The sequence below is a fragment of the Didymosphaeria variabile genome (genome assembly GCF_027946475.1).
Source record: "Didymosphaeria variabile strain IMI 356815 chromosome Unknown scaffold_8, whole genome shotgun sequence".
Lineage (NCBI taxonomy): Eukaryota > Fungi > Ascomycota > Dothideomycetes > Pleosporales > Didymosphaeriaceae > Didymosphaeria > Didymosphaeria variabile.
The window spans coordinates 191,878-206,165 of NW_026611627.1; the positions used below are offsets into that span (position 1 = coordinate 191,878).

The following is a 14,288-nucleotide window of genomic DNA, read 5'->3' on the forward strand; positions in this document are numbered from 1 at the left end:
TGCCGTGAAGGATCCTTCCCTTATCAATAGCTCCATATTGCAATATATTGTCGTCTTCGTCATGGCCTGCGTGTCGTCTGGCGTACTTCTCTTACCTCTCTACCACTTGTTACAACCTCCTTTCTGTATTCAGTACGCGAAACTCGCGAAAACCAACCTCACCCCTGCCACTGCTCCGGCGGATACCTCTCCATCCCCACACAAACTCCCTCCCACAAGAACCTACTATCCCTACTATTTCCCCACCCTATTCCCTTCTCTCCCACCCATTCACCGGCCACATGGGCACATAACAGTACTCACCCACACCACACTTCTCCTCACACCCCACATCCTGCTCCACCCAGCCGAGCCACGCAATTAGCTCTCGCAGATCCTGCTTCCACCGTTGCGCTCGGCTCTTGATGATGTGGGGTAAGAGTTGCTTGGGCGGGTCAGACGGGGAGGAAGGCTGGAAGTACATGAACCAGTGATATTCGACGTGCAGCGAGATCTTGATGACTGTGCTGCAGAGGGCGTGGAGGGTTTCGGTTATGGCGTGGGAGAAGATGGCGTCTTCGTCGGTTGTAGGGTCTGCATCGAGGGCGTATTGGGAGACACAACGCTCGAGGGTCGTTTGTGCGAGGGGTGAGTGTGTGCCGAAGAGGTCGGCGAGTTTGTCATCGTCGTAGGGAGGAGTGGGGTATTCGAAGAAGGGGAGAAGAAACCAGTGTGTGAGTTGTCGGATGTTGGTTAGCCAGGCCTTGAGCGAGGCTTGCTCTTCGTCTGTGTCTGAGAGGTCTTTCGCTAGGTAGCTGAGCAGGGTTTTGAGCTCGTTGCTGTGGCGTGTGACGATTTCTTTTGCGACGTAGGACCAGTCGATCTTTGAGCCATCTCGTGTGGCTTCAAGGCTGCTTCGTAGTCGTTGCTCTACGGCTTCGCGCATGTATTGCGCATCCTGCTCGTCCACGCTAGTCAGCCGATGCTGCCTTCGCCGTCGTTGCAATCCTAGGAGCTCCTGTTCCCGCCATGGGTGGCTTGGGAACAACTTTAACTTCCACCTTCCATCGGGGCCCAAACCAAAGCGCTCTATGTCCTCTGCTATTCTCACACGAGACTGGTTTTGCAAGCCCGGCTCATAGAAAGAGAAGACACCTCCCGGATCAAGCCTTATGCGTAAATCGCCTGTGTACCTCTTTGCGGCGGCCGAAAACCAGAACCAGTTCGACGTATTCCGGAATGGCTCCCTCGGGTCGCTCATCCCAGGCCCATGAGGACCCTCGTCTTCGATTCCTAATCGAGCTTGAGCATGGAGCTGCAAAGGCCGCTGGAGCCACGGTTGCTGTACCTCTGTCCGAAGAGGTATCACACTATCAGACACGTACGGCGCCGACACATCCAGGTTCGATACCAGTTTCAACGACGGGCTCTCAAAGTCGCACCAGATAAGCTCGAATCCCGCGTTCATCCTTACAATGGCCTCGTAACCCCATCCTTTTCCTCCTAGGCCGCTGTTACCCAACCACTTGCACAGCTCCCTGGCACGGAAATATTCGTTCGCAAGCGGATTCCAGCCATCTGGCGGATGGCCTCCCGGACGACCCCCCGGTGGTCTTCGCGGCGGACCTTCACCATCCTTCCCACCATGTCCTCCTCCTGGAGGTTTCTTTCCTGGCGGTCTATCTCCTGGAGGCGGCCGGTCCCAACCCGGTTCCCTACTATCAGTTCCGTTCTTCAAAAACACCATCTGACTCCACGTCCCATCCCCCATTAAATTCGCGCTTGCGCCATCGAAATAGACCGCTTTGACATCTTTCATGACCTTGTAGGTAAGCATCCTGCTCTCCGGCATGTTTCCCATGATTGCGTACGCCATGTAGATGTCGAAGGCAAGCCATTCTGGGCTCGGTACTGGATCGTTGTCGTGGCGCCCATGGTAGAACAGCGTGTGGCGGGGGATGGTTACGGATGCGATAGTGTGGCCGTTGGGGAAGAGAGTCTGTGGGTGGACGGATAGTAGGGCGGACAGGGAATGGGTTATGTGGGGTGACGGAGATGTGAAATTCAGGAAGGGGAGGAAAGACGGGGGAGATGCTTGACCGGCTGCGCTGAACGCTAGAATGCTCGTGAGAGCCGCTTGCAATGCCATATTAAAAAAGGACTGTCATCAAGAGCAAGAGGACATGTTGATACGATGTTGGATAGTCCAGAGCTTAGAACTATCGTGTTGACGCTGAAGCTGGATGTCAAGATAAGGTTTATCGCATCGCGTATCGGTGACGCGTCATCCAAGTGACTGCCAGACTGGGATAGACGAGTTCATATCCTTGTAAATAAAAAGATAGAGACGAACAGGAAGAAAAATCGAGAACGTGAGTGCCAGAAAAAAGGTTGTGGAAATGTGATACCTACCGTCCTTGTATGAAGAGAAGCTGGGCAGCAATTAGTCGCATCGTGCAAAGAGGTGCGCGAGTCATGCACGACCGAGGGGCAACTCGACGTCGGTCGCTTAAAAGCTTCCCGCATTGACTGGTGTACCGCAGTTGCACTCAGGTAGGGCTGGAAACATACTTGATGATGATCATCGCGTCGCCAGATCTGCAACGTCAATGCGCGCCCATTATGGGGAACCTGTCGTTCAAGCACGGTGGTGCGACGCATGACGTCAACGGCAGCATGTGAAAGTCGAGCTCCATCCTCCCCATCCACATCTCACAACGCCTTTAGCACCGTCACCCTCCCATAGGACGCGCAATCACCTAATCATCCTCGAGATATAGGTAGCGAAAATGGAAAACCCAGGTACGCGACTCTGGATGCGCATGACGTTCGCGACCACTACTGACGTTCCCCAGCTAAGGAAATCCCCGGCGTAATCCACCTCCTCACACAATCTCCTCCATCGATACAGCGCGAAACAATCGAGACATACTTCACGCAAGATGCCTCATTCACACACCCCTTCTGCCGGACCGGCAGCTTCGACAACTCGCGCTTCCTAATCAGGGCGATATACCGATGGTACAAGATACTGAGTCCCAAGATCGAGTTGACGATCAATTCAGTGGGTAAGTCGTATTACCAGACACTGCTCCCTTGCACGAAGATTGCGCAAGATGAATCTTCCCAGAAAACGCTGACGGGACCACGATAGCATACGACGAACCCAACCTCCTCCTCTACGTAAACATCACCCAAGTCTTCGGCATCTGGGTCATCCCCTTCCACCGCGCGCGAGTGAACCTCACCACCGTCCTCGCGCTCAGGCGCAATCGCGGCGACGAGAAATACTACATTCAGAGCCAGAATGATCTGTACCAGACAGACGAGTTTGTTAAGTTCGTCCTACCGCCGAGCTGGATGTTTGTGTGGCTGTGGCAGTTCTGGGCGACGTTCTTTTGCTTCCTGGGGGCGTTTGCGCTGTGGCCGATTAGCTATGCGGAACAGTGGGTTTGGGATGAGGGCGAATCGCGGAAGAGCCGGAGTAAAGTCGAGGGGAGGAAAGGGCAGAGGGTTGGTGATGTGCTTGATGATATTGAGCTGAAAGACCTTGAGCGGAAGGCTTTGGTGAATAAGCCGAGTAGGTAGTCGCTGATGCCGAGAAGCTATATTCAGTGAGTTCTTGGAAGACTCCAAGATAGGCATGGTTAGGTGATCTATGGGAACTATTCCTTGGGTCGTGCGCACATTTTGGAATTACTGGATGTATATTCCTGATGTGGAGCGGCCCGCAGTAATCAGTAGATTGGCGGTCCACGAAGGTTGACTTTCTAGCTCCGGACGCCCAATATAGAATCAAGAAGCGCCGAAGAAGTTATTTCCATTGTGGCTTTTACCAAGAACGGAAATTGCAGCCCAATCTTGAACATGACGTTGCTTCCAGGTCTTGAATTTCTGTTGTGTTGCGCGACCGACAGCGCCAGACCGCCGACCTGTAGGTTATGCAGCATAACATCTACATTCGCGCTCTCGCAACCAGTATGCGCGATCGGATCTGATCGGCGATGGTCGCCTGCGTAGTCTCCTCACGCTATCCACTCTCATACCCAAATATTGAAATGACAGACGTGCAGCAGACGGCGCAGTTGCGAAAATAAGGTACGGCTCGAGCCAAAAACTGCTGTGCCGATCAACCGAAGAAGATTTCTGACAAGTCGCTAGAAGCGCGATGGCACGTGAGTGGCGTGCGCTACCCTGGTAGCTTCTTAACGGACGTGAAACGGTGCGGAGGCGTCCCCATCAACGGCTCGTCCCCGCGTGCTGGTAGGTGCATACATGCTGCTCAATTACACCTAGTGCCACGGCGCCAGGCGACTCAATTTCACATGGTGCTTTGCGCGCCGATTTCTAGGTTATTTTGGGCAAGTCTAGGAGTGGTGGGGTGTGCAAGTGAGTATTGTAGTGCTCACGCGAGGCATCGATAGTGTTAGTAACTCGGTGTGCTCTTAACTTCGCCTATGCAAGACTTTTCTTCGTCTAGTCGTACGAAGTGCGAACGTGGCTTTGACGAGAACGCCTGATCAGAGCAGTGCCGATTTAGGCGAGTCGCTATCGCGAGCTTCGAGATGTTGAGCCTGGGATGCAAACGAGAAGCGCATGGTGTGTCGTTTCGAGCAGACGGCAACCCTGTCACATTGAAGAGAAGAAAGCCAATCACGATCGGTGCACTCTCGAAGCGATAAGGCGCCAACTGACGGGCGTCTTGGGAGACCATGGCTTCTGGTGATCTGCCGCCATGCATGTCTAAGAGAACCAGTCGGAGTGGCGCGTAGGACGGCATAACCCTCCTAAAAAGTACGCCGCATGGCGCTGGTCGAGTCCGTGCATCCCCCATGGACTGAGATAGATAAACTCCAAGCCTTTCCCTGCCGTGTGTCGCCTCTCCTTCATCTGGTCTCTCTTCACCTGTCTTTTCCCGTCGCATTCCTTTTGCGCGTCCATTCGTTTGAACCCTCCACGTATCGCATACACCACGCTTTTCGCAGTCGCGACTTTCCAGAAGTGCGGACCCCTCCATAGCCTGGGAACTACCGGTTTCTTCCACAAATTACCAAGATGTCGCTTCGAATCATATCCTTGGCTTTCATTGCCGGCGCGCTCGCAACTCCTTTCGAGAAAGTAGCACGTGACTCTTGCAATCCATGCAATCCCAAAGGGGCAACTGGATCCAATCCTCCTAGTTTCGGATCTGATATGAGTTCCCTTTACACAGACGTCCTCGCCTCAGTCAAAGACATCCATTTCGACACCCGCTCGGACACAGTCGAAGCTCGCGACGATGGTTTTTGCTGCGCGGAGACGCTCGATTGTGTAAACGTACAGAATCTAAACATCCCCATGTGCTACGACAAGTTTACGACGAACTTTGCATTTCCCGATCGCTCGTACGGTTCGTTGACGACTGGCGAATACACGCAGGGCGGCGCCGAGGCGAACCTGCTCACTGGCCAGTACTCGAAGGATGGCAGCGAAGGGAACATCTACTCGGAGGACCCTTCCGCGAAGCCTAACACAGCCACCTTGTCGATCCCGCCTCAGTGGACTGGGTCTGGTGTTGGAAGTGCCATTCCGGCTACGGCGATTGTAGGAAGTGCCACAGCACCAGCGCAGACATCGGCACAGACGACCGCGACCGCGTCGGTACAGTCATCAGGCCAGACGTCAGCTACATCGGGAAATGCTGCGTCCCAATCGGCAGGATCTGCTACTTCCTCAAGTGGCGAAGCCGCTTCTTCGACGTCAACTCCGGGTGTTGCAGTTCAGGGCAACCCGTCGCTTGTGATGATGGCATTTGCAGCAATATTGTACGCTGTATGAAGAGATGCATCCCGAAGACCTTTGATGGAAATACCACGAGGATGATACCCGTATATGATCATAATGTTAATTCTGGCATGTACATGTCCAACGCGATGTATATAGACGATATGAAAAGTCATACCACACGTCAAAAATAGCTTCATTCGCTTTCGAGTACACTTCTGAGTCTTGAGACCTCGTCCTTATCGACCATTTCGCCGGGCTGTGTGATAGCTGCAGAGTGATACCACGGGGCCTTCGTTTGCTGACGCAGCGCTGCAACGTTGGTCGATCGAACGCCTCCACCAAGTATGAACGTGATCCGATCACCAAAGTCTTTCTGCAGTCGAGCGACATGAGCAGCTCCAGAAACAGCGTCGGCCTCGCCTCCACTAGTGAGGACTGAGGTAAAGCCGCAACGGATCAAGCTCTCGACCGCTTCCCCTTGATCCGGCACCGAATCAAACGCGCGATGGAATGTGCAAGGAAGTCCTCCTGTCATTTTCACGAGCTCACGGTTGCGCGCTTCGTCAACGCGGTTTTCTGCATCCAGTATGCCGAAGACGAACCCACTCGCTGTCGGCTTGAAGTTCAGGATGTCAAGCTGCATCTGGTAGAACTGTAAAGTTGTATAGACGAAGTCTCCGGGTCTTGGCCGAATCATGACATTGATGGGTTTCGTTGTCGCCTTGCGAAGCTCGGCCAGGGCATCATGGGAAGGAGTGACACCGCCAACAGCATAGTCGGCACAGAGCTCGATCCGGTCTCCGCCTGCCTCTGCCGCTGCGATTGCGGACGGAACATTGAAACAGGCGATCTCAAGCATGGTTGGAAGTTGTACGAAGGTGTCGAGGAGAAGGGTGGAGGCACATGGTGGAGGAAAGTGGAGCCTACGAGTAACCTGCGCTAGCATCCGTATCGAGTTAGCGTACTCTCAGTACACTAGTGTAGGCCGTATGCATAGTCGTTGCCATTACAAAAGATATAAAATACCTCTGAATCGTCTTGTAGATTTGGGGATCAGAATAACTCTGAACCACTACTCTATCATCCCAACTCTAGCCTCCTTCCGTCCCTTCCATCAGAACCTTACTATAGGGTATACACAAACTCAGGGTTCTCCCTATCCGTCAAATCCAACCACTCCTGGTTCTCCAACCTGATATATCCCTCTGCATTGCGGATCTTCTCTTTCTTCTTATTCTGCCAGACGCAGTAGACGTGGATAAACGCCATAATGACCAGACATATTGCGTAGCACACAATAATCGTGATTTCTGCGGGGATGTAGCGCGGTGCGTCTTGTGGGCGGAACGTTTGTGGTCCTAAAGTCCCCATCAGTCTGATGTGTTCTTTGTGTAAAGTGGATTCATGAGGGTGAAAAGGGCGTCTTACCGATGATGTTACCCGTACAGTACCCTATGAGAAACATAGCGGCGACGGTGGTCTTTTTGGTGTAGCCTGCGATATTGCTGGATATGAGGCTGAGGATGGCGACGAAGGGTGTTGGACTGGCTTGCGTGAGGTAGTACCCTGCGAGGCGGCCTTTGTTGTTGGATAGCGGGAGCGCGACGATGAGTATCATGCCCAGGAGCGCGAGACACATTCCGCTCATGGAGACGAGGACACGGTAGCCCAACCTAGCATCTGTCAGCTTTGCTAGAACATTGAACTGGGAGGAGGGCAGAACATACTTGTCACCGAGCCATCCACACCCAATTAGCGCAACGATCTCGACGACGCCTCCAGGAGTACCGTAGAGTAAAGACTCCTCAGGCGTATATCCGAAGCCCACGATGAGTTGAGAGAAGAAATTCGACAGTCCACCATTGGGGATATCCGCTACGAGCGCGTAGAAGAAGAATGCCCAAGCTAGCGGGTCCAGAAAAGCCTCCTTCAGCTGGTACAGTTTAAAGTGTTTGTTTCCCACACCCTGGCCATTCACTCTGATGCGCTCGATGGCAAGGATTTGATCTTCTTTGCTGAGCCAGCGGCAGTTGAGCTGGTTGTCCGGAACAATCCAAAGGAAAAGCACGCCGACCGCGGACGTGAGTAGGCCGGTCACAAGGAAGATGAGCTTCCAGGGCTCGATCAGAGTACCGTGCTTGCGAGCGCCGACCGCGATACCGTAGGCGACGACACCGCCGAAGATCTGTGCAAAGCCGTTGAAGCTGAACCAGATACCTGTCCTGAAACCCTGCTCTTTCTTCGTATACCATTGAGACGTAAAAAGGGCAAACCCTGGCGTGACAGCAGCTTCGAATACGCCCAGGAAGAACCGGATTGCAATTGCCCCAGAATAGTTCTCTACCGCGGCGAAGCAAGACAGTACGATGCCCCACATGATGATGTTGAACGCCGCTGATGGAGTCAGTGTATGAAACCCAGTCATGCCGCATCATACCTACAGTACTTGCCCAACGGTAGCCGTTGCAGCAGACGACTCGTTGGGTACTCCCACGCCAGGTACCCGAAGTAGAACAAGCTCCCCAGCCACGAGTACTCCGGCCCCGAAATGCCAATCCCACTCTTGAGCTTGTCGTCCGAAGGCGGTAGCTTAAGGCCCATAATCGAGGCATAGCTCAAGGTCGTCTTATCCAGATAATTCAAGCCGTACACAATACACAAGATGGGCATCAAGTGTCTATCAATCTTCCTCAACAACCTCCTGTTCGTCTCCTCGCTCAGCTCCAACGTCTGCCCTTCGTACCCTTCAAACGCTTTCATCGCCGCATCCGCATCATGCGAATGCTTCAGGATCTTATCATCAATGTGCTGTATCATCTCGGGCGGCGGAGCATCGACCGCCGACTCCTTCTCCTCATAGGGCGGACTCGTAATCTCTTTGCCCGAAGCCATGGCTACTGGAAAAGTACCTGCGACAAGTGTGACAGGGTGCGTGAGAGGTAGGAAGTACAGATGGTATGCAAGAGAGGCCGCAGCTGGAGGATTACAGATGACATCAACCCGAGGTGCACATCACCCCTCATCCTAGAGCCTTTTAAGCGGGTGATGGTGGCGCTTGCTCGACGCCAGTACTGTCATAGTAGGTACTAGGAGGTAGATAACGTCGCACAGGGTCTCCCAAAACACTCTTGTCTATGTCTCCCCACCTCTTGTTCTCGGCTGTGATTCGTCGCTTTGCATCTCGAGTATCTTGCAGCGATAAGCCTATGTTCCTTGCTCCGCATCTCGATAAAGGTATCATGAGTCCGCCTGCGCGATGCGATGATAACAATTCCGCGGACATGGACCGGGAGTGTAACAATTGGCGTAATGCGACGGCTAATCAGTGGATGGGGTTGCAGAGCGGAGGCGACGATCGTATGGAGGCGGCTATACTGGAAGAGGAAGGCGTCATGGAAAATGCACAGTTGAGTAGCGGACCGGATGCATTAATAGATGCCGGGATGCATAAAGAATGCGCTGACTGATTTCAAAAGAGTTAACTTCGTTCGTTACGTGACGATGCTCACAAGTGTCGTTACAGCAGTCGAGCGATAGGACAGGTCGTCGCTCAGATATGTTCATTCGTGCCTGCCCGATGTTCGATTATGCGCGCGGGCTGACCGGGTTAGCGCACACATTAAATTTAAGCTTAAGTGCAGCGAACGCTTCGTGAACGTGAATGTACTGCTTATGAATTATGCCATTGCTATGCTACTCATGTCGAATGCGGCATTCATTCGCATGCACACGTAAAGGACCTCGGTGACACAAAAGCTGCCCTTTACGAAGTAGGCACCATAAACTCCGAAGCCCTGCGGGCTGTCCCAGCCCAGAAATGCATGTTGAGAAACGCCGCCGAGATGCTCGTGACAATGCCATCAGAAGTCCGCGCCGAACTTTTCGTACGTACAGAAAACACGATCATGATCCGTAAAATATTTCACAGAGAAAGGAAAGGGTGCAACAGGGTGTGAAGAAACTAAGTCCGAACGAACATGTTCCTGTTGAGCTTGTCAAGCGCGCGCGAATCCGTCGCAGTGCTCATGCTTGCCAGCCTGTCCGGGGGCAGTTCCCTGATTGCGGGCTGAGATCCGCTAGGGCTTCGGCTGCCTGAACGGCTGTTGCTTTGCTTCTCTCCATTTTGCTCATGGTTGTTGAGAATTGACCCAATCTTGGGGATTGTTCGTGCCGGGGAAGGCTCGTTCGCGGCACCGTTCGACTCCGGTGGCATCAATGACCCCTGAGACTGAGATTCAGAGGGCTGGGGCGTTGGAGGCTTGTGAGCCGAAGTGGGAGTGGTGCTGTTGATGGCCGGTAGTTGAGGTCCTTGCTCTGGCCTGGGCGCAGCGGGAGGAGCAGGCGGAATATGGCCATTAGGCTGAGAATGCCGCTGGACAAGCTCGGGTCTCTGAAGAGCATGCGGAGGAGGGGGTTGCTGGATATACTGCGGAGGATGACCCGGGTGGGGCGCCATTGCAACATGGCCTGGTGGAACGTGGTGAATGCCAGGGTGAGCAATTTGAGGCGGCGGTCGGTCAAAGACATGGCCTTGTTGCGGAGGATATCCCGGGGGAGCATAGATGACCGGGGCGTACTGGAAGTACGGGTAATGGGGCTGACCGTAGTAAGCGTGCTGGTATGGCGGCGTACCGCTGGGGGGCGTGGGCGGGTGGTAGACAGGCACGTATACGGGCTGTTGCGGAGGACCTGGTCGCGAATAGGGTGATGTTGGCATCTGGTGCGGCGACTGGGCATACGGCGAGCCGGGCAAGGGGCCGCGTGTCACGGCTGCGACAGGCTGGGTCTCGTTGACTGTGGATTCGGGATACATGTTTTTAGGAGGTCGGATGTGCCGTAATGAGCTGTCGGTTGACGGTTGGGTCAGAGGCATCGAATTTGATCGCGAGTAGTAGCTGATGAGATGCAAGTGCTGTCCGCTCGAGGTGGTGATGCTGAACGACTGCTTCATAAGACCGTCCGGCTTGTACCGGTAGCCGTCCGGGCCCTCGCCTTCAGAGTCGCCAGTTGCTGATCCGTCTGGGGACTTTCCACTTGCGCGCTTCGGTGCCGGCTGGTTCAGGTTGCTGCCTCCTCTTTTGCCCTCCATCTCCCGGTAGGTCAAGAAACTGCCCGACACCCGACTTGCGCTCCAGGACTTGCCATCGGTCCAGCGCCGCATGCCCGCTTCCCTCTCGTCCCAGACAAATACCGAGCCCGACTTGATCTGCTGGCGTTCCTTCTCGGATAGGCGTCGCTGCACGCGAGGGAGCAGGCCTATGCGACAGGCCTCGAAGAGCAGAATCGCATCATTGGGCGTGCGAACGTGGCCGTGATATGTTTCCATTGTGAGCGGTCCTAGGTGGGACGCGACCGACTGGGTATAGGTGAGCTCTGAGAGCACTGAATAGGAATCGCAGCGAGACTATGATTTCATGTCCACCTGTGGCAATAAGGTTAGCAAAGTATGTTCGAAGGAGCGAGCGATGGGTGCAAGAGATTGCTGGCGTGGAGGATTGGAAGCTGCGGCGACCACTCTCTATTGGGAGATGATGTGTCGAAGCGACCCACTTGATGTGGTGAGCCGGGGACCGAAAGTGGAAACTCACCTATAGGTAGAGGTGCTGGGAGGATGTAGACAGGCGAAAAGACGACAGCAGGGCGCGTGTACAAGTCCGGCGGAGAGGTGTACGTGGGCTCGAGGATATGTTGGCGTGAACCTTGACGGCGTGTGAAACAACTGGAGGGTAGCTGGGGAGGAAGGTTTCTGGGTATGCGGGGATTGGCAGGACGGACGGTCAGGCAGAAAGAGTAGAAGGCCGACTATTGCGTGCGACGCCGTGTACAAGTAGTCTTGCCAGGACCAGGAATGCTTTTGGCTCTCGGCACACGCCCTGGACTTTGATCGCCCGCCCAGGCCGCTGGTGTGGCGCCGATAGCGAGATAAGGCCCGCCAAGCAAACAAGCTTTATTTTAAACGCCGCCGCGATCCATGGGTCCTGGAGACCATCCTGCTTGCAGCCCACGCCGCGTATGTAGCCAGCAGCCGTCTGTGAGAGTACGCAGCGCGTCCCAGGGGGCGGCGTAGCTGCTGGCCGTCTCTTTGTCTGCCTCCCGTCCGCCTACCCAGCAGCGTGCCAACCCGAGCGCCCAGCTGCGTGCCCAGCCTGCACGATGCCATGGTCCGTCCGCTCCAACGACGCCAACCATGCTAATCCCAATCTTTAACCACGACAAGCCTTCGCCCCTTGGCTACAGTAGTCCGCTCCCGGCCTGACAATGTTGCCCAGCCCTGGCACTCCCGCGGATGACATCGCAGCCTGCCAACCGTGTCCTCAGATCTCCATTTGCGCAACACCCCAGCATTGGCGCACACAAGCCCAGCTCCACTCATTATTCACTCACGGCGAAACGCCCCCGGCGAGCTGTCGCTGCCTCACTATCCGCATGGCACCTCGCGGCACAGCTTGGCCCCAAGCAACTCCCAAGCCAGCTCCACGCCGCGCTGTCTCGTCGACCTTCCTCTGCGTGCCCACCAAGGACTGTGCCTCGTCCCGGCGCGCTTAGAAGACTGACAAAGACGACAGCTTGCTGCGCTCAGCACAAGCGAGCCCATCCGCACATGAGCGTGCTGACGCCCGGCTGCCTGCTCCTGCGTTACCCACGCCGGCTCGCACGAGAGGCGTACAGAGCCATCCATTGCTGGCTGCATACGTGGGCCTTGAGCGACCTCGCAGCACTGCTGCGCTTGTTAGAGAAAGGCGTCCGCCCGACTCCACACCCAACGTAATCACCCTCGCATTCCCACGTCTGCTAGCGCCTCGGCGCTGGGCTTGGTGCACTTTGCAGTTTAAGCTTACCTTTGCGTCCGCTACGGCCTGCCTGGTCTCAAATCGCCCACAATCCCGGGTCCGATGCCCTTCCCACTTGCAGAAAGCAACCTGTCATCCTCCTCATGACTGAGCCCTCACGAACAGTGACACAGCATATCTGCGCCTGTACTGACCGACGCAGCCAGCCGCCAATACTCCCCTTTCCTTGATTGTTCCGCCTGGTGCCGGTCCCCGCAGGCACGGCGCTGTTGCTGTATCCACTCCGCGGCGGGCCCAGCCTGAGGTTGTCTTGGACGCCCCAAGCTGCGTGATCAGGAGACTCCTCCTAGGCTTGGAAAACTGGCGTCTCAGCTTGCCCCAGCGAGACAAAGGCCCGAGTCAGATTTATTGGCCCAGCCCACACAAGCACAGCCAAGCAGCAAACGCCCACTTTGTTTCGACAATTGGCCAAGCCTTGCGGATCGGAGTGCGGAGCACCCCCGTGGCCGCGTCAGCGAACCAGCAGCTAATCTGCCGTACGAGGATCTCTTCTCGTGCGTTGCTCGTTGAAACTGACCTTGGCACCTTCCACTCGGTCTTTGTCCGCACCTTTTCAGTACGCTCACTGTGTCACACGACTTTGTCCATAGAAACGCGGGTAGTCTCCAACATGGATGCGTGCAGATGTCATACGATGCGAATACGGCTTGGCTGGCTGATCGGCGCTTCGCTTACGGAGCTCCAAATAAGGTTAAAGACAGTTAAGCATAAATCGCTGACCCGCTGTCCCGCTTTCGTCCACACGGCGTCTCCGCAGCAAGCCACGGGCCCGGAAGAGCAAATCTTCTCGAGCCGCCCTATTTCTACGAGCCAGTACGAGTTGCGTTGGCTTGTACTTAATCTTGTTTCCAAGATGCATGGCACTCCTACCGTACTAGTCGCTGTAAATGTCACCATTCGCTCCAAGAGTTTGTATGTAATACGGTAGCCGGATACGATATTAGCAAGCCACGCCGCGACCCTACCTCGCACCCCAAGCTTATCGCGCGAGCACAGCAAGAGGCTAGGCGCTCTAGAATGCGCCTCCGCTACTGTGGCTTCCACGCATCACGCTCTACGGGAAAACGGCATGAGCAATGTAATGCAAGCCAAGCGACTGGTCTGTCTGGTAGGTTCCGATCTTGCTCTGCCCAGCGGTCAAGTTTTTGATGCGCGCCCATCTGCGATTCTTGATTAATTCGTCTATTTTGCGGCATCACTTCCCTATCGAATAAATGAAACCTACACGCAATGTCTCAGAAACCCGGATTGACGCCGCAGACGGAACTGCGGCCTAGATTGATTGAGCTCTTGCTACCGTACTTGAGTGCTAGCAAAACCCTCTTCAGGTTATCGGTCTGAGGCACTTCACGGGCACCAGATGGAGGTACAAATTGGCCTCACATCAGCTTTCCCACTTCTCAATTACGGCTGTCTGCGATTGTACGAATTCCTGATATGGCTACGCAGGACTCTTCGCAGGGTGGCCTGTACATTGATTTTGATTCGCGTCGTTGCTGCATTCAGCAACATTCTGGCCCCTTTGGACCCCGGATGGACCTGCGCGGGAGAAGGCAACCAACTTTAGCGCAGAATCCTAAACATTCGTTCACTTCGTAAGGAGCAAAGACCACATGTCACTGCGAACGCCCCGCACAGTCAGACATACACCGAAAATAGCGCCTGGTAACCCCACGCGCCGTTCGCGGCGTC

At 54.8% G+C, this 14,288-nt stretch overlaps 6 protein-coding genes across 6 annotated transcripts; 2 read left to right on the forward strand and 4 right to left on the reverse strand.

Annotated features, from left to right (window-relative positions):
* Positions 1-247: 247 nt before the first annotated feature.
* N0V89_010288 (uncharacterized protein) lies at positions 248-1,855 on the reverse strand (the record flags this gene model as incomplete). Its single annotated transcript, XM_056219032.1, has 1 exon — positions 248-1,855. The coding sequence occupies one exon, from the start codon at positions 1,853-1,855 to the stop codon at positions 248-250; it is 1,608 nt and encodes a 535-aa protein (XP_056066159.1).
* Positions 1,856-2,768: 913 nt separating this feature from the next.
* Positions 2,769-3,567, forward strand: N0V89_010289 (uncharacterized protein; the record flags this gene model as incomplete). Its single annotated transcript, XM_056219033.1, has 3 exons — positions 2,769-2,781; positions 2,835-3,047; positions 3,134-3,567. 3 exons carry the CDS (start codon positions 2,769-2,771, stop codon positions 3,565-3,567), a joined length of 660 nt encoding a protein of 219 aa, XP_056066160.1.
* Positions 3,568-5,172: 1,605 nt separating this feature from the next.
* On the forward strand, positions 5,173-5,796 carry N0V89_010290 (uncharacterized protein; the record flags this gene model as incomplete). The annotated part of the gene is given in 2 exon segments (XM_056219034.1): positions 5,173-5,176; positions 5,192-5,796. 2 exon segments carry the CDS (start codon positions 5,173-5,175, stop codon positions 5,794-5,796), a joined length of 609 nt encoding a protein of 202 aa, XP_056066161.1.
* Positions 5,797-5,938: 142 nt separating this feature from the next.
* Positions 5,939-6,604, reverse strand: N0V89_010291 (uncharacterized protein; the record flags this gene model as incomplete). Its single annotated transcript, XM_056219035.1, has 1 exon — positions 5,939-6,604. The coding sequence occupies one exon, from the start codon at positions 6,602-6,604 to the stop codon at positions 5,939-5,941; it is 666 nt and encodes a 221-aa protein (XP_056066162.1).
* Positions 6,605-6,870: 266 nt separating this feature from the next.
* Positions 6,871-8,637, reverse strand: DAL5 (Allantoate permease; the record flags this gene model as incomplete). The annotated part of the gene is made up of 4 exons (XM_056219036.1): positions 6,871-7,103; positions 7,174-7,418; positions 7,473-8,139; positions 8,187-8,637. The coding sequence occupies 4 exons, from the start codon at positions 8,635-8,637 to the stop codon at positions 6,871-6,873; spliced, it is 1,596 nt and encodes a 531-aa protein (XP_056066163.1).
* A 1,069-nt stretch (positions 8,638-9,706) lies between these two features.
* Positions 9,707-11,071, reverse strand: PTH2 (Gluconate transport-inducing protein; the record flags this gene model as incomplete). Its single annotated transcript, XM_056219037.1, has 1 exon — positions 9,707-11,071. One exon carries the CDS (start codon positions 11,069-11,071, stop codon positions 9,707-9,709), a length of 1,365 nt encoding a protein of 454 aa, XP_056066164.1.
* Between the last annotated feature and the right edge of the window lie 3,217 nt (positions 11,072-14,288).